Source organism: Nannospalax galili, unplaced genomic scaffold (genome assembly GCF_000622305.1).
Source record: "Nannospalax galili isolate Female #2095 unplaced genomic scaffold, S.galili_v1.0 scaffold146, whole genome shotgun sequence".
In the NCBI taxonomy this organism is placed as follows: domain Eukaryota; kingdom Metazoa; phylum Chordata; class Mammalia; order Rodentia; family Spalacidae; genus Nannospalax; species Nannospalax galili.
This window is the reverse complement of record NW_008357929.1, coordinates 4,301,968-4,326,291: the sequence shown is the minus strand read 5'-3', so window position 1 is coordinate 4,326,291 and position 24,324 is coordinate 4,301,968. Positions and strand designations below refer to the sequence as shown.

Sequence of the window (24,324 nt, the reverse complement as noted above, 5' to 3'; positions counted from 1 at the left end):
GATGTAGAAGAGAGGGGCACAGAAAGGGAGGTGAAGGGAGGCCAACTCTATGTTTGACTCACGCTGCCATTTTTCCCAGAGTGCTATACTTTCATGGTGTGGTTTAGAGAATTAAAATAAATCTTTGTATGACTGATTCAAATATAAAGGTTCATAGCCCAGTACAGTAGGTTTGGCTTTCAGGAAAATCATGATTTTCTTATGTACATGTGATGATGTTTCCTTAGGAATTTGAAAATGACATCTCTGAATTTAACCAGAAAGTAGAAGACCTTGATCGTAGACTGGGGACTATCTTGATTCAAGCTTTTGATGATATACCTGATGTAGAGCATGCATTTAAGGTTGGTACAATGGGGCAGGTTCCCCTCCTGTGTCGTTCCCCTCCCCCGCCCTTAGTGCTTGTGAAAGGATGGCAGGTATATTCTCCTATTTTCTTCCTGAAAGTGTCCTAGGGTGGGGGAATTGGTGCAGAATTGGGCTTTTCAGGAAGATCACTCATGCTCTTCTGAGAGTATAAAAATGCTTTAAAAACAACAGTGCTCTTTTTAGGCACCAATCCTCTATAAGAGAGTCCCCATTAGGAGTAAGAAAGCCTACTGTGGTTACTATTCCAGAACCACAGCAGTACCAAGGCTGTTTAGCCACTGAAGCTGGGTTGACTCATCCTAGAGCAAAGCACTTGCAAAGATATGGCTTACAGGATCCAGTGAGTGGAATGGAATGACTGGTGCTCTAACTCACCCACATCAGCTGGTAGGAAGTGTATAGAGGGAAGGCTTGGGACAATAAGGTGTAAGCAGCTGCACAGTTGGGAATGCTGGGTAGTGAGACTCGGGTACTGGAAAATATGACAGGTCTCCTGAATACTGCGTGGAGGAGTAACGCCTTAAGGATTTGAGTCAGGAGAAAGCTACCAGGAGGGACATGTTGATTCAATAGAGAAAAGAGATTTATGTTGAAGCTGTTCAAGATGAAATGGACTTTCTTGACAAGTACTTAAGTTTCCAGTCACTGAAAATGTCCAAACAGAGACTAAATGACTTGTAGGATAATTGTAAAAGAGACTTAAACCCTAGATGGGCAAATCTATGCTATTCTAGAATATTAAATAGTCCAAGTGTGCCAGGTTCCATTTGCTATTGTGTGTATGTATAAAATGTTTAATAACCACCTGCTGTTTCATAACTCACTTACTAAGACTTCAGGATTCCCTCTTCAAACATGTGTACTAATTCCAAGGAAAGGGTTTCCACGTGTCCACAGAATGGTCCTATGTACCTCTAACTTTCATGGTTGAGTGGGACTCACCACCCAGATGATTTGTGATGCTCCAACTCTGTACTAGTTTGCTTTTTCTATTGTTGTGATAAAAACCAGAACCAAAAGCAACTTCTATTAGAAAGAGTTTTCTTATCTTATATTTCCAAGTAATAGCTCATCACTGAGGGAAGCCAGAGTAGGAACTCAAGGCAGGTACCTGGAGGCAGGAACTGAAGCAGAGACCATGGAGAAATGCTGCAGAGTGACTTCCTCCCAAGCTCACATTCAGATATCTTTCCTATATAGCCCAGGCCCACCTGCCTAGAGATGATATCCTTACAGTAGGCTGGGTCCTCCTACATCAATTGTCAATCAAGAAAATCACCCCTTCACATACCCACAGACCACTCTGATGGTGGCAGTCCTTCTATTGAGGTTCCCTCTTCCCAGGTATGTCAAGTTGACAATTAAGATTAGCCATCACAAACCCTGTTTATGTGCTGAGATTGCCCAACTACCATCCTAGGAATCTCTCTAGGCATCTATGATTCTGAGGATGCTTATGCATCATGACATCTTCATCACTCTGCCTTTGAAATGACTGCATGTCGTTGCTTGTGTCAAGTTGACAACTAAAGCTATCTAACACATATAGCTTGGATGTTGTGGCCAGGGTTTATTGAAGCTAAAGATCCTGAGTCAGCTGTGCAAGCTGGCCACACTGGTCCATCAGTCCCCAGTCTTAGTATTCTCAACAGGAGATTTGAGCCACAGAACACAGTGAAGAATACTTCTCTTACACCTCCATCAGAGAGGATCTACTTTCTCAGGCTGGGGGAACTAGCTCAGTTAGTAAAGTGTTTCTTTTGTAAGTACAAGGACCTGAGTTCAAGCCCCAGAGTCCACATTAATTCTAAAAAAGCATTGTGATGTGGGCTTGCAATCCTAGTGCTGAGCAGGCAGAGACAAGTGGATCCCTAGGGCTCACTGGCCAGCCAGCCTAGCCCACTTGGCAAATTCCAGTCCAATGAGACATTTTAAAGTCTGTCTCAAAAAAATGGTGGACAGCACCTAGGAAATATCATCTGAGGTTGTCCTCTGGCCTCCACATGCATACACAAACACATAGATGCACACTTGCACACACACATACAGAAATGCACACATAGACACATATTACACATATAAGCACACACACACACACACACACACACACACACACACACACACAAAAGAGGAGCTACTTCCTATTAGGCATCTGGGTGATGTTACTGAGGAAATCTGCCCCTACAGTGTTCCATGGAGAATACTCAGCACTTTCATCTAATCTCAACATGTGCCTACAATCATTAAGGAAAAACTTCCAGCTGCCTGTCCTGGGAAACCCCCCGGCCCCATGTAGGCTGTACCTCCACCTACTGCCTGTTCTCTGTACTTAGCCATTCCCCATGACATGGCCTGGAGACCCAGAACTTCCAGAACCATCTCAAATTCTGAGCCTCTGAGCTGGTGACAGAAAGAGCCTGAGGTTCAGACACATAGGGCCTACTGGCTTCCAGATTTAGGATATATGGATATAATCGTGGCACTTTGCCTTTCATGCTCATTGACTTAAAGCAAGAAATGGCAATTTTTTTTCTTCAAAGACTCACAGAATAAATATTTAGACCATGTGCATATATGTTCTCTGTCACAAATTCTTCTTTATTATTTTTTAAAGCCCTTTTGGAAAATATTCCCTACACCAAGGTCGTGGACTAACTTCAGCCATGCACTGGTCAGGTTTTGTTAACCTCTGACTTGAAGGGACTACAGTGAGAGGTTATAATGGAAGCAGGTTTAGAAGCAGGGTGTTGGTGTATCCTAATGCAATGAAGGCCTGTGTGGCCGCGCCTCAGGCAGCATCACAATCAATGAAACACAATCCAGGAAGAAAGAAGTCATTTATTCTCTCTCTCTCTCTCTCTCTCTCTCTCTCTCTCTCTCTCTCTCTCTCTCTCTTCTTTTGTGAGTATATTTTACCTGCATGTATATAAGTACACCACGTGCATGCAATGCCCATGGAGGCCAGAAAAGGGCATTGGATCCCTCAGAACTGAATTTATGGAAGATTATAGCCACCATGTAGGTGCTGGGAACTGAACCCAGGTCCTCTGGAAGAGCAGCAAATGCTCTTAACTGCTGAGTCATCTCTCCATCCCCCAAGAAAGTCATTAAATGGATTCCATGATTCTGGAAAGTCATTAAATGGATTCTGCTGATTAAGGGCTAGGGCAGATTTAATGTCCAAGAAAATAGTCAAATTGTCCACCGTCCCTTTGTCAGGGCAGCTGCTTCCTGAAACTCTTTTCTTAACCCCATTCTCAAATTCCAGCCCTCATTTGAATTCTCCCAACTGCACCACTTCACCTCTTTCATTCTACCTCATTGATCAGCACCTTCCTCTGTGTCATGTCTTTATTATATAGCTCAGTACTCCTTGCTGGCATCTTTAGTTTTCTTTTTATTTAGATCCCTACCGCAGAAGAAAACCTGGTAACCCAGCAGAGTGAAGGAGAAACTAGGTATGTTGGTACACACATGGAATCCCAGGAAGACAGAGGCAGGAGGATCAAGCCTAGGCTACACAGTGAGAACTGATCTCATAAAACCAACACCCACCCCATCTCTATAAAACAACTAAGAAGCAAAGAAAGGAGGGAAGGAAAAGATTACAAATGTCTGCACTCTATGTTAATTGCTGGAGTTCTGCCATAACGAATGGCCATCCATCTTGTATTGCATGCCTAGTAGGGAAAACCAGGAAATGGGATTTCTGTAACCTTGGAAAGGTTAATGTGTGTCCTGATTCTCTGCCCTCTCTACAGCTGCTAGACATAGCAGGAAACCTTCTTGAAAGACCCCTGGTAGCACAGGATACATCACATAAATACCTGGTCCTCATCCAAATGTTCAGCAGAGACCTGGATGCCGTGAGGATCATCTACAGTCAGCACATCCGGGATGAGGCAGAACATGGTAGGCAGGTTGCCAAGAGACTACAAGGAGCAGGTTCTGTTACTGGGTAGGGCAGAATGCACATATCTCCTGCTTGTTTGTTAAGGATCGAGATGTGGATCCATGACATTCTCCAACAACAACAAGAACTGTCTTTTGTGCTTGGGTGATTGTAGAGTTCGTTAAATGTATTTCCTTGTGTCTGGGGCTCAGATTACCAGGGTGACCCAGACCTGTGTAATCTTGATCATCACTGGTCAATCGTGGCCTTGGCATGAATGAGTTGACTGAATCATGTTGCCACACTAATTAATCAGCAATCACAATTAATCACATAGATTTTTACATGCCTGAGTAAAGTTCCCACCCGTTCCACTGCCATAACAATTGTGCTTCTTGGAGAGGAACCAGCTGCAACCTGACAAAGGACAGTCTCTTTGCAGAGGTGTGACATCTCTAGTTTTTATTAGTTGGATGCTCTGTCTTTGGTGTTTGAAAATCAAACACAAGTTTATTTCAGTTTCACATGCATTTCTTGAGTCTTTGCTATATGCAAAGCTCATTTATGAGTGCTGTATATAATTGGAGGATCTGAGTAAGAGATAACAATAAACACTGAAAGTGATTGGTCACAGCACATGAGCCACACTTCACTCCGGTTAAGAAGAGTAGTAACAAAAGGACTGTGCTGATAAGTTCCAAGGTGGGTTGATGGATAAGATGGTGTTGAGCTGAGCCCTGAAAGTTGAGGGACTGACAGCAAAGGAGAGACAAAAGCCTCAGAGCCAAAGACATAGGGAAATGTGGGCAATGACCAGCTAGAACTGTTTGTGACCATGAAGACACATGGTTTTCCCATGTGACATATGGAAAGTGAGATCAGGTCCACCATGGAGCATGGGGTCAGAGTGAAAAGAGCTCTGAACACCATGTTAAGAAATCAGGAAATCATTATTCAAGCAACGGGAATTAAAATTGTAAAGATAGCTGAGTTACAGGACCACTGTGATTATAGTTTCATAACAGTCATTAAGACATCCTCTGAGGAAGTCATTCTCATGAAAGCTGTTAGTTAAACTTTATGAGACTGTCCTCACAATAATTTTGAGTTTTGGGCATAGGATCTCACTAGGTAGCGCAAGTTGGCCTTGAACTCACAGTCCCCCCTGCTTCTGTCTCCCAACTGCCAGATTACAGGTATATCAACATGCCTGGCTCATCTTTATGACTTCTTACATGCAAACATCTTCAGGTGCTGTATTTTCTGTTTCTTTCCTTTTTTTCCTTTTCTGAGGCAGGGTCTCATGTAGCCAAGGCTGGCCTTGTATTCCTGTTCCTCCTGCTTCCACCTCCCCAGTGCTGGATTGCAGATTTGCATCATCGTGCCCCATTTTGCCATGCTGCTTTTCTACTGCTGTATAGCAAATGTTCACAAGCATGGTGACTTATGGCAATCTTTCAACTCACAGTTCTGAGGACAAAAGTCCAGCATGGTGTGTTTGCAACCTCAGTTCAGTAGCACAAGGCTAAAACTGGTGTCAGCCAGGGCAAGTTCACTTCTTGAGATTCTAATGGAAAAATTAATTTCCAAGCTCATACTTGTTGGTAAATTTGGAACAGCTATGGTCTCCAGGGCTTTGCTGGCCACTAACCAGGAGCCTCATCCAGTGACTAGAAGCCACCCCATTCCTTAGGCATGTAGCTTCCTCTGTCTTCAGGCTAGCAATTGTACATTCAGTCCCTAATGCTTACAAGCAATGGCTTCCTCTTCTGCCACCAGCTGGTGCTCTGCTTTTAAACTACTCTCTGATAAGACCAGGCCCACTTAGGATGCGCTCTAGTCAGCTGTGTGAAGCATGACTACTTTCTCTAGCCACAGTTTCTACTCACGTTTAAAGAGCAGAGGTTTATGCAAGGGTGGAGGTCAGTAAGGTCATCTTAGAATTTTTATCGTCAGGAGAAAAAACAAGATGAAACTAATGGACTTGGACTAAGCATGAGACACCGGGGATCAAGGAGCTTGTGGTGCAGTAAACAAGGTGTCTCCTCCAGTTACCATCCCTGAGAGGTTTGTTTTGTTTTTAGGTGTAATCTTCCATTTGCAAGAGCTTGAAAATTGTTTATAAATAAAAAATTGAATGTATAGACTGAAGTAATAATGTCCAGGTGCTTCACAATTCTCATGACTTGTCCCATTCATAACCTGATTGAATTCTCAGTGAAGCCACTGAGAGTCATTAAGGAAGGGAGATATCATTCCCATCTTACAGAGGAGAAAACCGAGGCCCAGAGAAATGAAGTTGTCTGTTTGAGGCATTTTTCTCAACCCTTACTAAACAAGTAAAATCCTCTTGATCACTTCTAAAATGTATCTCTGACTGACCCAATCATGGTGGCACACACCGTTAATCCCAGCACTCTGGAGTTAGAGGCAGGTGGATCTCTGTGAGATTGAGGTCAACCTATTCTACATAGCCAGTTCCAGGCCATTTGGGGCTCTAGGGAGCCCCTCTGAAGCAAAAACAAAACAAAAAAAACCCTATGACCAATCCAATCAGAACAATTAGGCAGGGGCCCCAAGTCCTCTGAGCGTTGTGTTCTCCCAAGGTCTCTATAGTAGAGCACATGACTCAACATGTGTCCAGGGTGACTTCAATCTGGAGGTAGATACAGCAACATTGGAGTAACTGAAGGAGGCTCTCATGGGGTAGAGGAGCCTGATGTTGTACCCTCTTCAGTATGGCTGTTCATGTCTCCAGGATTCTCCCCTGTGCACAAGAACATGCCCGCCATGGCTGGAGGCATCCGCTGGGCACAGGAGCTGAGGCAGCGCATCAAGGGTCCTTTCAGCAGCATCACACACATCACACATCCGTGAGTATCTGAGTCATGAAAGGCACCTGCCTGACATATGAAAAACATTTGTCTATCTTTCTGTGTTCAGCCAGGAACTAGATTTCCATCACTCAAATGGGTAATGACAGTATATCTGGGCTGAGGTATGGGTCTGTATTAGTTACTTTTCTTTTGCTGGGATAAAACCCCATGAACTTAGAGAAGCAACTTAGAGAAGGAAGAGTTTATTTGGCTTATGGCTCTAAAAGGAGGAGTCCGTTATGGTGGAGCAAACATGGCAAGAGGCAGCCAGTGTAGAAAGCTGAGCACTCATATCTTCAAGCAGGTACAGAAAGCAGAGAAAGAAAACTGGGAACAGGACGTGGCTATCTACTCTGAAAACCCCCTAGTGACGCGCTTCCTCTAGCATGACCACACCTCCTAAAGGTTCCATGACCTTCTCTAACCAGTGCCACCAAATGAAGGACATTCTCATTCAAATCACCATAGGGGCCTTCAGTGTCTACCAAGGCTTAGCTGTCCACATGTAGGCTCCTCCTCCGTGGAAATGGGGTTCATTTCTGGGGAGAAAGCTGATCAGAGGTTTCATGCACTGGGGAGAGGCCTTCAACATTTCTCTCTTGGAAAAAAAAAATCTTTTCCACTGGGGCTACTGGGAAATAAGTATTTTCCGAGTGTGGTGTGAAAGTCTCATGTTAGAACACCTTGAATACCTGTTAAGAGATCTGCCTCCTGGCCTCACCTCTCTCCCATTAAATCTGAATCTGAGCTGGGACTCTGCTTCTTTGACAACCTCCTTTGGTGACTCTGACGGTAACCAGGTTAGGAAATCATGAGCCTGCTTCGTAGAAGGGCCTAGAAGCCGAGATACTGGGAGGCCTCTCAGCCGCTACCTGAGTGAAAAGACACTGTGTCTAGGATGCTCACTGCCTCCGGACAGGTAGTCTTCCGCTGATCCCTCTTTAGAAGATTTGATTTGTTCAAAGCACTTGGGTTTGACAAATGCAATGGAAGCTGGCCGTTGGCATCACAGTTCTTTTGGAGTTAGTAGTGTCTGCTAAGACCCTTAGGCTCAGGTAACAAGATAAAATTGCTTTCACGATCAGAAAGCACAAGAAATAGTGAAGTGAATAACGTGAGACAGTGGGATTGAGTCTGCAGGGATCAGCCACCACTTTACCTCAGGGTCACCAGCCACATAAGCAGCCCTGCCATGAGCAGTCTCCTTCTTAGAGAGAGGCTAGAACTCTAGAGTTTAAAGTTGGATGCCCAACTTTAAAATGATTTAAGGATTCCATTTTCCCCAAACCCTGCAGAGATCTAGCACAGCATGGCTATGACTAATGTCTTCCCAGGATCTGACCATTCTCATCCTGCTCGGGGTGAGCTTTTGATTCTGCAGATGAAGAAACCAGGCAGAGAGGAAGGAGGTGACTCACCTCAGACCCCAGAGCAAGCCAAGGAAAGAACTGGGAGAAGCTCAGTGCTCTCTCCATGCATCCCCAGCCATAGAGAGTTTGGCTAGCACTAGACCTGAGCCCCCTGGCTTCTCAGACAGATCCCTTAAAGCAAAATAAAGAGGACATGAGGTGGAGAGGTGGGGCATCAAGGCTGTTTCCAGGAATAGGGACTACATAGCTGCCATAGGTCTTGTCCCAGGCAGTAAACTCTGAGACACGGGTGCAGGAACTGCAAAAGATGCTCTCGGGAGCAGCAGCCATGAGGAGCGGAGGGAAAGGAGCTGGGGAATGGAGGAGAAGCTGAGCTGCTGGTTGGCTGCTGCAGAGGCTTCAGTGGATCCTGCAGGGATCACTACTTCTCAGAGCTGCTGGCCTTTGTGCTGCCACCTCAGCAAGGTCACAAAGGGCAAGGTGAGGCTGGCACTTCAACTTCATCCACAGCCAACACAACTGGTTAGACAGGTCTGGGATAAGAGGGTTGCTTATGGCATAAAGTGCCTGATCCCAAAAAAGGGTACAATAAAGACTTGATAACCTGTACAATGAGAAAGTTTCCTTCTGTTTTCAAAAGGAATTTTGATGTGTATTGTACTCTATGATACACATTTGTTAGTTAATAGAAATGTATCTATAAAAATGCTGTAGATGCCTCACCATGAAGTGAAATGGAAGCCACAAGGAGTCTCACTCTGCTGGTTCCTGTGACCTCTCAAAGCCTCTGTGACATGGTCTGGCACACACACCATGTGGCAAGTCTAGCTCTCCTCTGCCTCAGTCTCTCCAGATCCGAATCTGAGATGTGGGCATTTCAAGGCCTGTGGGGATTCTGCAGCTTGTGAGGGAGTGCCAGGTGTGAGCCTCCCAGGCCAGCCCTGCCTGCGGCTTGTTTCCTGGCCATGCAGCTGCTCATTCAGCATAAAAGGGAATGAAGCAATCTGGTGCCTTCTCTGCAGGCAGGAGGGATTTTGAGGAATGCTCAAGGGATCCTATGCAAAACCTGTGCTGGAGTTAATGGATGTTAAAGTCTTAGGAATAAGCTGCCTCATTTTGCTAGCAGGAAAAAAACAAAAGCAGACTCCACAGAGTTAGTGTGAAAATCTCTTGAAAATTAAAGATGTGTCGCCCATTTTCCCAGGAGCTGGACATTCATTTAGTGCTGCAGCCAGTGTCAAAAGCAGAGGAAACAGTTGTCAGTAAACAGTGCTGCCAGCCAGACTCTGCCCTGGTCCCTCAGCCTCGGAAAGCTTGTGCAAGTGCATGGTATATGTTGATGCATTTCTATGTGCGGGTGCACATGTGTATGCACACATTTTAGGGGGTGAGGTGGGGGGGACCTTCATTACACATTAAGGAGTCGCCATGAGGATTTCAGAAATCTTTCTATCTATACCTATGTGGAGAAAGAGAAGCTCTCTCATCATCTATCATCTATCTATTGTTATATATGAACACTATTTATATATAAACATATAATCACATATATACATGTGTGTAATGTTATATAGATATTTTTTCTTACTCATAGAAAAAAATCACCTAGAATTTTTCTTCACTTTATCAACTTTCTTTTGACTCATATTTTGAAGTATGTCATTTACCTTGTACATGACCAGCTCAGTCACAAGAGCCAGAGGCAGGAAAGAGTACTCCACCCGTTTCTGGTGGAATTGCCTGGATTTTTTAGGAAGTACAGATGCCCCCTTGTGGCCTGAAGAAGATGTTCAGAAAAAAAGAAGGCACTCTATTTTAGAGCCCTTGGGCAACTAGCCAAAGAACCCTTCTGTTCCATCGCTCTCTTTTGTTTTTGTTGTTATTGTTTTCTTTATTTAAGCAGACAGAATCCTTTTATGTTCCCCAGACTGACCTATGAGGATTCATGATCCTCCTGTCTCGGTCTCGCAAGTTTCTTTATAGGCTGCAGTTGATACTTTAGAGCATAATTTTGGCTTCTAATTGAATGTAATGTTTTTTCTTTCTGTATCTCTTGAACTGATAGGTGTATGCAATCTGCTGAAGGAAAAAGAATGATACAAAAATATGAAGATTTGCTGTCACTGTTGGAGAAGTAAGCAGTTTCTGGGATTGCATCATCCTGCAAATCCCCCACCCCATGCCTTTTGCTGTTCAGAGTGCAGATTCCTTAGCAGCTCTGAAATGTCACCCTGTGGTTTATGTTATAGATGTGATATTTGAGAGTACAGTATTTCTGTGTTGCCTGTATAAGTCTCTGGGGGAATGCAGCTCTACTCTGGACACAAATGTGTGCCCAATGTCATTTTCCTGAGATTGCAAACCCTCCTTGCAGAGAGGAGTGGGAAGCAGTACATGGCACTCTGAGATGAGAGTCCTGGAATTGCAGTTGCTGTTCACTGAGCAAAAAGCTATTGTTTATGGCAAGGAGAGGAAGTAAGCCTCAAAAATGCCCTGCATCCTTTTATGAAGAAAGCATGAGAATAAAAATTTCATGGGGGCATAGTTGTTCTTGTCTTAAAGCTCAGCAAGTCATTTAAGGGTGCAGGGTGGAAAGGCAGCCTCATGGTCTTGCCTTCCAGCCTGTCACAACCCTTTCTCTTGATTCCAGAGAGCACGGTAGCAGGAATGATAGCTCCAGTTCTTTTGAACATGTTTATTTATTTATTTATTTATTCGTATTTTATGTGTATTTATGTGTGTAAGTGTCTTGCAATGCCTTAGAGATCAGAAGAGGGCATTGGATCCCCTGGAACTGGAGTTATGGACAGTTGTTAGCCACCATGTGGGTGTTGGTAATCGAACCTGGTCCTCTGCAAGAGCAACTAGTGCTCTTAACCTCTGAGCCATCTCTCCAGCCCCAGATACCTCCAATTCTGGTACTACTTAGTGCTGGGTTAGACAAATCCATTGGTACCACCTCCACCTGCCAGGAACCCACAACTCTAGCCTTCTACTTCTCAGATATCGTAAGTGTATCTTCCCTTCCTCATCCCCATCACTGGTCTCTTCTCAGGAGAGTGGAACTGCTCTGTCCTAAACTGCCACAGTGGCTTCTTGACAGCTCTCCCTGCCTCCATCTTCCTGCCCCTTTATGCTCATGTAATTCAACAGTGTCACAACACCTTTACCAGACCAAAACCTCTCAGAGATTCCCATTGTTCTCCAAAAGTCTTGCTTCCCCCTCTCCACCTCCTGCCTCAGATACACCATCCACTTTCTGATCCCAGCTCAGTCAGGCTGTTTCTGGCCTTGACAGCTCACCATGCATCTAATATGGGGATTCTCCCTCCTCTCCCCTGGAACACACACCATCCCACCTCTGCTCATCCCACCTCTTGAGATTTGGTCAAGAATTGCTCCATCATCTCCCCCATGAGCCTTCCCTGAACTCCTTACCCTTCTTCAGCCTCTTGCCTTTCCAATCAGATGCCTGACACCCTCTACAACTCTCTAAGATGGTTTTAGCTGCACTGTATCGTGGTGATCAATCTGTGATCCCCACCATTTGTTGTATTTATCACAAGTTACTTATTCATTGATTTATTCCCTAAGCTCAGCATATGGAATGTGTCCAGTCAATGTATACTGACTGAATAACAAATTCCATGAGCTCCTTGAAGGTTAGTGTGAGATCAACTGTTACCAATGACTCCTCTCATCATCTCTGGAGCCAATTATGACTTTCCAGATCACTCCAAAAGATCACATGGTATCTATTTTCCTGTATTCTAATTAGTTTTCCTGTTATGGTGATAAAACACTGACAAAAAACAACATGGGTTTATTTGGTTTACATATTAGGATCACAGTTCATCCTTAAGAGAAGTCGGGGAAGGAACATCAGTGTGGGAACCCGGAGGCAGAAGTTGAAGCAGAGACCATGGAGGAGCCCTGCTTATTAGCTTGCTCCTCCAGCCTATGTTCAGCCTGCTTTCTTTTTATAGATTGTTTTATTATTACTTTTATGTGTATGAGTATATTGCCTGTATGTATGTAAATGCACGATGTCATGCAGTACCTGTGGAGGTCAGAGGAGGATGGTGGATCCCATGGAACTGGAGTTATAGACCATTGTTAGCCACCATGTGGGAGCTGGGAACCAAACCAAGGTTTTCTGTAAGAAAAGTCAGTGCTTTTAACCACTGAGCCATCTCTTCAGCCCTAAAGTCTGCTTTCTTATACAACCCAAGACCAGGTTGGCACCCAGGGGTGGTACCCCACACACAATGACCTGAACCCTTCCACATCACTCAACAATCAGGAAACTGTCTCGCAGTCATGTCCACAGGCCACTCCAAGAGAGGAAATTCCAAATTGAGGTTCTCTCTTCCAAGATGTGTCAAATAGACAACTAAAATCAACCGTGCCATCCTTTGATAGAAGTGGTGGCACCTTTAAAAATTAGGAGTCACTTGCAGGTGCTGGCCTGGCCTGCCAGAGACTCATTGTTTTTCCAGCTTGCCTTCGGGAGCACTGTCAGGAGCTAGAGAATTTGCAGGGCATTTATGAGGTGTCTATTGTCTCTGATTGCTACAGGTATGAGACAGGACTTTATGAGGACTGGTGTCAGACAGTGTCAGAGAAGTCACAGTTCAATCTCTCCCTGCCACTTCTTCAGCGTGACCCCAACACAAAGCAGATCTCTGTCAACTTTAACCCACAGGTTAGTTGGGTGACAGTAACTTCCTTTGAAGCATTTCATTTAACTCTGCTAATTTCAAAGGTTAAAAGGCTTTTAAAAAGAATTTTCAGTCTACTCAACCTACATTTCTTTGGGAGGATGAGTCATAGGTTGTGATATTTTCCTAAGTTATCCATGTTCATGATCTTTCTCCAGGATTGAGCAATATATTTGATTTGTGCAACAGGAAATCAGACATGTGTTGCTTAATGACAGGGATGCTCCCTCGGATATACTTGGCTAAACGGCTTTGTCACGATGCAAGCATCACAAAGTATGTTTATGCAAGAGAAGACAGTTATGATGTCACTTGATAATATTATCCTATGGGACTGTGGTTGTATTTGCTGCATGCTCATTACCAAGCCATTGTACATGGCACATGAGTACATGGTAAAGTATTTCTGATCATTTAGTAGCAATTTTTCACATCCTACCCTGAATACATTCTTCATGTGACAGCTTCAGATGACATATTGGAGGTGTCAGTGAGGTATAATAGGGCTTGGTTCTTGTCCTTAAGGAACTTGTAGTCTCCTTGAAAATCAGAGCCTCAACAGGCGAAAATCTATCTTTACTAGACAGCATATGATAAATACCAAAGGGATGGCTTTGGGAAAAGACAAGAGGAACAGTTCTCAGCTGAGGCTTTTCCTGCCTCCAGGTTACTCAGGTGGGTGATCTCCCTCCATCAGGCCCATCCCCTCCATGTGGTTGACTGGCAGCCTAGCCAGTCTCTCAGCAGTGTCATGCTCTGAGCACAGGAAGCAGAGTCCTCTCCTCTACTGAAGATGGCTCACTTCTTACAATCCCTTCTTCTGCTCTGTCCTTTCACACATCTGGTAACCTTGCTACTCTTTTATTTATCGTCCTTCTGCTGAATAGTCATTCTTCTCTGAAACTAGACTTAAGGAACTGATGAGAGCAGAGGTTATAAAAAGACCCAAGGCTTTGGTGCCCTAGGTTCTTGAGTCCTTTGTGGGTGCAGTAGCTTTGTCACGGTCCCTGAACAAGAGGAACAAGAGCCACTTGTGTTTTGTTCTTTCCTTCCAGCTGATTTCAGTGCTGAAAGAAATGAGCTACCTAGAGCCCAGCGAGATGAAGCACATCCCCGAGGCTGCAGCAGCCCTGTTTTCCTCCAGGGAATTCTATCGGCAGCTTGTGGCCAACTTGGAGTTGATGGCCAATTGGTACAACAAGGTTATGAAAACTCTGCTCGAGGTGGAATTTCCGTTAGTGGAGGAAGAACTACACAATATTGATCTGCGCTTGAGAGCTGCAGAGGAGACTCTGAATTGGAAAACAGAAGGTAACAGGTACCCCCTGTGGTCTGAAGGAAACCTGGAGATTCAAAGAGCTAATAAAAGTTAACAGACCGTGATTATTCACCAATAATCTGATTTGGGTTGGAAACACAGATCTAGCTTCTCCTCAGACACATATCCAAGTCAGGAAACAAGGAGGATTGTTAGTCCTCCTCCTCCTCCTCTTGGGATGTGATTTGTCATTTTAGAAACTTTTGCAGTCTGCACTTTTGGGGACTCAGAGATTGCAGAAGATACCTCCTAAAATGATTTGCCATTTTAGAAACTTTTGCAGTCTGCACTTTTGGGGACTCAGCAATTGCAGAAGATAGTCTCTAGCATACGCTGAACATGTCATGAATGAGCTCACCGTTTGGTTTTCTTAACTGGATTATAGACATGGTAAAGAAAGAAACTGTACATTTACTTTCCTGGTATCTTGCAATTCAATTCAGCAAACTTTTATTAGCTATTTAACATAAGCATGTGAGGGACTCCAGGAACAAGATGAGACACATATTATATGGGACATGTTCTCTACTGTCAAAGAGCTCACATTTAGTAAGGACAACAGGTATATGTACAACCCAAATCACGTAAGTAGCCATGATTAAAAAAATCAGTCAAAATGAAGGGCAAAGAATCACAGAGGAGAGAGATTAATTAAAAGAAGGGGTCTAGAGAGATGGCTCAGCAGTTAAGAGCACTCACTGGCTGCTCTTGCAGAAGACCTGGGTTTGAATCCAAGGACCCACACAGTGGCTAACAACCATCTGTAATTCCAATTCCAAGGGATCCAACACCCTCTTCTGTCCTCTACGGTCACTGCACGACATGGGCATACTTACATACACGTAGGCATAACACTCATTCACATAAAATAAAAGCAAATAATTAATAATCAAAAGAAGGTCCTCAGGAAAGTTAGGATTTGAAAAAGAAGGTCACACTCAACTCATGAAAGTCTTGGAATATCATATTAAGTATTAGGACTTTATTCTCTATATAAAAGAGGACAATGTTCCCTATATTCAGCACATTGAATATTGCTATGAAAAACATTGATTAATTCAAATAAAGTCATCAAATTGCACTGGTATTCCCTAGCAACTGTGCCAAATCTTGTGGACTTGGTAGCTAATCACCTCTTTGTTTCTCTTCCTCCATAATCAGGATTATGGGAAAGGTTGGCTTTTTAATCCAGCCAAGAAGGAAAGTGTTCTGCTGATAATTAAATAACCTGTGCAGAAAAATGTCCTAAACCTCACAGGCATAAATTCATCCTTCATAGCAAGTAGCGCTTTAGCTTTGCCACGGTGTGCTGTTTTGTTTAATTGTATTTCTTTTGCGGAGCAGGCAGTTGGGATTATGTCCTTCAAATCAGCAAGAGCATTCATGATCTGGAACAAAGAATCCAGAAAGCAAAAGACAATGTGAAAGAGATTCAGAGCATCATGGAAACATGGGTGTCCCCAGTATTTAAGAGGAAAGAAGGGAAAAGAGAATGTGTTCTTTCCCTGGAGGATCAACATGACCGCATGGGGAAATATTACAGTCTCATCAGAGAATCTGGCCACAGGATTCATGCTCTTGTCCAGGTAGCAACCCATCTCTCAGATACAGTTCCAAGAAGGAAAAGCACCAAGAAGGGCATTTGAGTGCAAAAACGGGGTTTGGGAAATTGGAATAATCAACAGATGCCTTGTCTTCTGCAGGCGATGATAAGAGCTTGTACTGATAGCAACTAAACCGCTTAATAGATGATGGAACTGAAAGTCCCAGACTGGCATCAGTGTGTCAAAATTAACGCTGTCTCAATAGTGACATCGCGTAGTCAATCACATGACTTAAGTCTCACACCTAACCCCAAGGCACTAGAGGCTACAGCAGGACAGAGTCCTAAATTATCCACTGCAGTAACCATCATCCCCAACTTGCCCACACAGCCCCTGTGGCTCCGCAGCAGCATCCTTGTGAACTACCTCTAAAGAGTCTAGCGAGATTAAAGAGTAGCCATGGCACCCTGGCTGTCTTTCATCAGAAGAGGAAAGAATGCACAGCACTGCACTTAATACAGCAACGCTTTTTGTCCTGTGCTGTGGACAGGGCAGCCTCATGTCCCACCATCAGCAAATAAAGCTTCCCTATGAGCACTGGGAAGACTATAAATGGCCGCCAGATCCAACCCTACTGAAGCAGCCACAGGGCAGTCAGTGTCTGACAAGTTGACTGGGAAGACTATAAATGGCCGCCAGATCCAACCCTACTGAAGCAGCCACAGGGCAGTCAGTGTCTGACAAGTTGACTCATGTCAGAAGTCAGGACTAAATCACAGTCATTCTGTGGCCTGAAGCACAGTTAAAATATCCAGTCACAAATATAAAGATGACCAGATAATTGCCTAATTTTTGCCTTTAAAAGATAGAGTTCTTTGATTTGATTTTTTTTAACATCTACTGGTATCCTGTAATTTAATGGTTTATTACTTTTTTTTCTAGCCTCCCAGGTTACAAACTTAGGGTATTGATATTAGGCCTTTCTTCCTACTTACAGGACTTTGACAATATTCATTACCCCTTTCAGCAGTCTGTTACTTTCATGCCATGAAGTTAATCAGCCCCCTTTCATCGTCAGTTTCAAGTGTCTCTCTTGTATTACTTTGTTAACTTGGTGGCCATCTAGAAATGTGTTGTCTGACTTCCTCATATTCAGGGATTCTCTGGATGTCTTAATGGAACTGAAATCCAATTTAAATTCATTGTGGTCAGGTAGATACTCCGTAAGACTTCAAACATTTGGAATTAACTGAGACTTTTTCATACCCTAGAACAGTCTGACTGAACGTCTCTTGGTTTCTTGCCAACAATGCTTATGCTGCTGTTGTTGGATGGAGTGTTCTAGAAACAGATGATTTAAAGGGAACTGTGATCATGCTGTTTGGATCTTTTTGATGCTTTCTGGCCTTGTTTGTCTATTTGTTCAGTCAATTACTGTCAGTAGATTATTAACATTGATTTGCCTAGTGAATCCTTTAGTTCTGTCTAAATTTTCTAAAGGCATGCGCCACCACGCCTGGCCATTTTAAAAAGATTTATTTATTATTTTTATTTATGTGTGAGTTTATGTGCACTGTGTGAGTGCAGATGCCTGTGGAGGCCAGAAGAGGGTGTTAGATCCTTTGGAACTGGAGTTACAGGCAGTTGTGAGCTTCCTAATGTGGGTGCTAGGACTTGGGTCCTTGGCAAGAGCAGTATGCACTGTTAACTGCTGAGCCAACCCTCCAGCTTTGTGAAATTTTTGAATTTCATCTTGTAAGTCTGTGTTTTACAGTGTCAATTTTTTCATACTTTTACCTTCAACCTACTTATTTCATGTTCATATTTTTTCCCTTTACAATCAGTATGTAATAGAAACACATGTTTATCAGTCTAACAACTCTTCCTGTTAATTGGAACATTTGGATTTATATTGATATGGTGAAATTTAGTTCCACTATGCTCCTATTTCTTTTATTTTTTTCTTCATCTCCACTTTTCTGTGCCTATGTCTTTGCTGCTTTGTGTATAATTTTCAGCATCCTATGTTAACATCTCATTTGGTATTTCAGATTTTACCCTATTGTGATACATTTCTAGTGACTGTTCTAGGTTTCAATTTAGTTTTATCATGAGATATAGAAACCTTACAACTGTGTATAGTTCAACTTAACCTCTCACCCCTTGTGATGGTTAGTTTGGACTGTTGATTTGACACAAGGTAGAGTCACCTGGGAAGGGAATCTCAATGAGGAACTGTCTAGATTAGGTTGACCTGTGGGCATGCCTGTGTCCTTTTCTTATTGAGTTAATTGAGATGGGACGATCCACACTGCATATGGCACCTGTTCATGGGCTGGGCCCCTCTCTGAATGAAAAGGAGAGAGTAAGCTCAGTATTAGCATGCATGCATGCATGGCTGTCTGTTCTTGACTGTGCATTTTGTGACTAGCTGCTTCAAGTCCCTGAGCCACAGCGATGGATGGAGCACACCTCGGAGCAGTGAGCAACATGAGCCCTTTCTCCCTTAAGCTGCTTCTGCCTGGGTATTTTACCCACAATACAAAACAACACTAAGACATCCTCTTTTGTGCTATTATTATATGAAATATTAACATACTAAATATACTAACATATTTACATATTAACATATTAAATCTCATAATACACTGCTGTAAGTTTTGCATTAAAATTTTAAGAAAAAAAAGACATGGGGGCTGGAGAGATGACTCAGAGATTAAGAGCATTGGCTGCTCTTTCAGAGGACCTGAGTTCAAATCCCAGCATCCACATGACAGCTAACAACTATCCATAACACCAGTTCTAGGGGATCCAGTACCCTCTTCTGACCTCCACAGGCATTGCACGACATGGGTGCACTTACACACACATAAAATAAAAATGATGAATAAAATACTGTTTTTAAAAAGAACAAGACACGAAAGTAGAAGGGGGATTTACTGACGAGGAGACGGGGTCCAGAAAGAGGGAAGAGGAAGGAGAGAGGGTAACAGGAAGTGAATGAGATGAAGATACATTAGATGCAGGTATGAAATTGGCAGAGAATGAATAAAATTTTAAAAAGAAAAAGATATGAAAGTTCATCATGAATAACTAAATCATAAGTGACTTTATCCTCATTATAAAAATTATTTTTTTAATTTTTATAGAATTTTTGTGCATTTTATATATATAACACATCTTGATCATATTTAAACGCCTCCTCTCTTATCTGCATCCCTCATAGCTCCCCTGTCAGATTTCATAAATTATGGCATATATGAGTCAAGTTTGTGTCCCTAAATCTCCGTTGATGTTAGTTTATCCATGGGAGCCTGGTCAACCCATCTAGCATCACTTCGTTAAAGGAGACCAATTGGCCCTCACCTAGTAATGTTCAGTTGCCAATAGCTCCTTAGATAAGATTGGGGCTTCTTGTCCATTTCCTCACTTCTATGCTGGGTTTTTGTCTGGTATGAGTTTTCATGGGTCTTGTGCATGCTGTCACCATTGTCATAAGTTCATATGAGTAAGTTCTCAGTCGCTGGAAAACTGTTGCCTTGTGGTCATCCATCACCCGTGGCTCTTACAATCTTTCTGCCCCCTCTTTCACAATGGTCCCTGAGCCCTGGTGGCTGAGGTTTAATATAGGATTCCTATCCAGGGACACACACTCTGTAGTCTCTTATTCTTTACATTTTGATGAGTTGTGGCTTTCTGTGTTAATCACCATCTGTTGCATGAGGAAGCTTCACTGGTGAGAGTTGAGAGATGCATTTTTCTTCCCCTTATTCCACTATGTTCCATGAGCCTTAGGTGTAAAGGTTGGATTATAGATCTGTCATTTAAGGTTGGCCATCTCAAAGACACTTATTCTCTGTGTTTGACCAGTTATGGAACTCTGTAATAGTCTCTATGTGTTGTAAAAAGAAGCTTCTTTGATGACTGGTGAGAGATATACCTGTCTATAAATATAAGAATATACATTTAGCATACAGTAAGAAATTACATTTGTCTAGGGATATAACAGACATGAGTTTTTCTCTAGGATCTATGACCTCCCCAGCAGGTCTTGAGTCCAGTTAGATAGCTGACTACCCCCAAGATACAAATGCTACTACTGCACCAATAGTGAGAGTTTGAGGCTGTCATTACTGTGGTTATTACACAACTGAGTTGGATGATTGATTGATTTTCTCCCTTAGTAACTTGCATAGTATCCTCTGATACTATGGGAGCTAGTCTTCAAGAAGGAGGCTTCCAGGTCAGTTCCAGCTCCATTACTTACTCTAAGTCCTGTGTCCAAAGTATGTCCTGTCTTCAGCATTAGGGTCTTACCTTCAAGGTCTAGGAGGAAATCAAGGGCTGTGGCAATGATCTGTGTTGTTTTGGGAGTCTCTTGGACTATCTGACCAATAATTTGAAGGGAGGTTTCTCCTGTCTGACACTGTGTTTCTTGTATTTCTTGTGTTTCTTCTTCAGCTATACACATGCACTCATATACATATGTTGTATGTACATTTTTCAGTAGGCTTTTAAACTAATACATTTCCCTCCGGCTTTTCATACCACCTAAGCATTATTTATCTCACCTCTCTCTCCCCCTGTATAACATGTCTTTCTCCCTTCCCAGTTAAAGTACCCTCATTTCCCCTTTGATAACACTTGTCTCCTACTATCCCCCTCTTAAGTTCCTTCTTCCCCTCTCCCCCATGGTTCCTTGTATAACCTTCCCTCTTGTCTTCCCAGTTAAATACCTCTATTTTCTTCATTTCCCCTTTGGTAACACAGTCTCTTACTATACCCTCTCTCAAGCTTCTTCTTCTCCTTTACCCCCACGGTTCCTTTCCATTTTCCTGGCTCCTGTGGTTACATCAGGATATATACTCACATCTAAGAATTTGGAGCTAAGAGCCACAAATGAGAGAGAACATATGTCACTTGTTTTGCTGAGTCTGTGTTACTTCACTTAATATAACAGTTTCCAGTTCCATCCATTTACCTGCAAATTTCATGATTTCATTCTTCTTTACCCCTGAATAGAACTCCATTGTGTAAATGTACCAAATTTTCATTAGCCATTCGTCATTTGAGGGACATTAAAGTTGTTTCTATTTCTTAGCTATTGTGAAAAGAGCAGCAACAAACATGGCTGTGCAAGTATCTCTGCAGTGGGATGAGTCCTTTGGGTGTATACCAATGACTGGTATAACCAGATCATATGGTAGATTTATTTTTAGTTTTTAAAGAGTTCTTCACACTGCTTTCCACAGTGGTTGCACCAGTTTGCAATCCCACCTGCAACGAGGAGTCCCTTTTCTCTGCCTCCTTAGCGGCATTTGATGTCGTTTGTTCTCTTGATCTTAGCCATTCTGACTAGGATTAGATGAAATTTTAAAGTAGTTTTGATTTGCACTTCTCTAAATACTAAGGCTGTTGAACATTTTTAAGCATGTTTTTTAGGCATCTTTATTTCTTCTTTTATGAGCTCTCTGTTCAGATCCACAGCCCATTTTTAATAGGGTCATTTGTTCTCTTGTTTCTTGGTTTTTTGAGTTGTTTATTCTGGATATTAATTCTCTGTAAGATGTGTCCCTAGTGAAGATTTTCTTCTACTCTATGGGCTTCCTCTTCACTCGACTGGTTGTTTCCTTTGCTGTACAGAAGATTTTTAGTTTAGTGAGGTCCTATTAGTCAATTGTTGACATTAATTCCTGAGCAACTGATGTCCAATTTATAAACTCCTTTCCTGCACTGATGTCTTGTAAGGTACTGCCTACATTTTCGTCTAAGAGCTTCAGAACTTCAGGTTTCACATTGAGGTCTTTGAACCATTTGGAATTGGCTTTTGTGAAGGATGATATAGATAAGGGTCTAATTTCATTCTTCTACATGTGGAGATCCAGTTTTCCCAGTACCATTTGTTAAATATGCTGTCTTTCTTCCAGGATGTGTTCTTGGCACCTTTGTCAAATATCAAGTGGATAAAATTGCATGCATTCCTGTTGGGGTCTTCTATTTTGTTGCATTGATCACATGTCTGTTTTGTGCCAATATAATGGTGCTTTTATGACTACAGCTCTGTAATATAATTTGAGATCGGGTATGGTAATCCTGCCTGTATTGCTCTTTGTACTCAGGATTGCTTTGGCTATCCATGGCCTTTTGTGATTCCGTATGAATTTTAGGATTTTTTTTTCTATTTCTGTGAAGCATGTCATAAGGATTTTGACTGGGATTCCATTGAACCTATAGGTTGCTTTTGATAGGATGGTCATTTTCACAATATTAATTCTACCAATTCATGAGCAAGGGAGGTCTTTCCATCTCTTTGTGTCTTTCTCAATTTCTTTCTTCAAAGATTTAAATTTTTCATTGTAGAGATATTTCATGTCTTTGGTTAGGTTTATTCCTAGATATTTTGGAGGGCTATTTTGAATGGGAGTGTTCCCACAAACTCTTCTCTGATTGCTTGTTATGGTAAATGGAAAGGCTACTGATTTTTGTAAATTGATTTTGTATTCTGCTGCCTTGCTGAAAGTGTTGATCATTCCTAGAAGTTTTCTGGTGGGATTTTTGGAATCTCTTATGTATACTATCGTATCATCCTCAAATAGGAATAATTTGACCTCTCCTTTTCCCATTAGTATTCCTTTAACTTTCTTCTCTTCTATTACTACTCTAGCAAAAGTTGCAAGCACTATATTGAAAAAGAGTGGGGATACAGGGTGGCCTTCTCTGGCTCCTGATTTTAATGGGCATGCTTCCAGGTTTTTTTCCATTTAGAATGATGTTGCCTGTGGGTTTTTTGTATATACCTTTAATTATGTTGAGGTATATTCCCAATTCCTCTAGGACTCCCACCATGGATTTTGTCAAAAGTCATTCTGCATCTATTGAGATGATCATAAGATTTTTGTCTTTATTTCCATTTGTATGACTTATTATATTTATTGACTTAGGTCTATTGAACCATTCCCACATCTCTGGAATAAAGCCAACTTGATCATGATGGACGAACTTTTTGATGTGTGTGTCTACAAGTATTTTGTTGGGAATTTTTTCATTTATGTTCATCAGGGATATGAGCTTATAGTTTCATTTTTTGTTGTGTCTTTACCTGGTTTGGGTACCTGTTGTGTCTTTACCTGGTTAGTGTAATACTGGCTTCGGAGTTTGGGAGTTATCCTTCTAGTTCTATCTTTTTGAATAATTTAAGTATTATTGGTTGTAGATCTTCTTTGATGGTCTGGTAAAGTTCTGCTACGAATCATCTGAGCCTGGGCTTTTAATTTGGGAGGCTTTGTATTACTTTTGATTTACTTATTCATTATGGGTTTATTTAAATGGTTGATCCTTTCTTGCTTTAACTTTCATGGTTTCAATGAATTTAGAAATTCATCCATTTCTTTTAATTAGATTTTCTAATATAATAAAGCATAGGTTTTTAAAGTATTCCCTTATAATCTTTGGGTCTTCTTGGTGTCTCTTTGGGTCTTCTTGGTGTCTCTTGTGATGATTCCCCTTTCGTCTCTCATTTTGTTGATTTGAATTTGATCTTTTTCTTCTTTGATTAGCTGGGCTAAGGGTCTCTCTTGTTCATCTTTTCAAAGAATCAGCTCTTAGATTCATTGATTCTTTGTAATTTTTTGTTTCTACTTCATTGATCTGCTCTTATTTTTATTATTCATTCTCATCTGTTAGATTTAGGTTTGGTTTGTTCTTGCTTTTCCAAATTCTTGAGTTGTGCCATTAAGTCATTTATTTCTGCTCTTCATGATATTTTAATATAGGTGCTTCAAGCTACAAATCTCCCCTTTAGGACTGCTTTTAATGTGTTTCAGAGGTTGTGTTGTGTTACCATTTTCATTAGTTCCAGAAATACTTTCATTTCTTTTTTGATTTGTTCTTTAACACATCTATCATTCAGGAGTGTGTTGTTTAATCTCCATAAGTTCATGCAGTTACTAGAGCTTCTTTTTCTGTTGATTTTAAGTTTTATTGTGTTGGGGTCCAATAGAATACATAGAATTATTTCATTTTTTGTATTTGTTGAGGTTTGTCCTGTATGTGATCTATTTTAGAGAAATTTCCATTGGCCGTTGAGTAGAATGTGTAAACTTCCCTCTAAGGACAGCTTTCAGCGTGTCCCAGAGGTTTTGTCATGTTGTATTGTCCTTTTTGTTTAGTTCCAGGAATATTTTTATTTCTTTCTTAATTTTGGACCTAACACATCTATCATTCAGGAGTGTGTT

General features: G+C 42.0%; 1 protein-coding gene across 1 annotated transcript in view; it reads left to right on the top strand.

Moving 5' to 3' along the window:
* Dnah9 (dynein axonemal heavy chain 9) overlaps positions 1-24,324 on the top strand; it is a 430,757-nt gene that overhangs the window by 34,739 nt on the left and 371,694 nt on the right. The window contains exons 8-14 of the mRNA XM_008855701.3: positions 228-344; positions 4,131-4,281; positions 7,020-7,134; positions 10,573-10,641; positions 13,086-13,212; positions 14,284-14,539; positions 15,891-16,132. Coding sequence (XP_008853923.1) covers positions 228-344; positions 4,131-4,281; positions 7,020-7,134; positions 10,573-10,641; positions 13,086-13,212; positions 14,284-14,539; positions 15,891-16,132 — 1,077 coding nt within the window. The remainder of the gene's footprint in view (positions 1-227; positions 345-4,130; positions 4,282-7,019; positions 7,135-10,572; positions 10,642-13,085; positions 13,213-14,283; positions 14,540-15,890; positions 16,133-24,324) is intronic.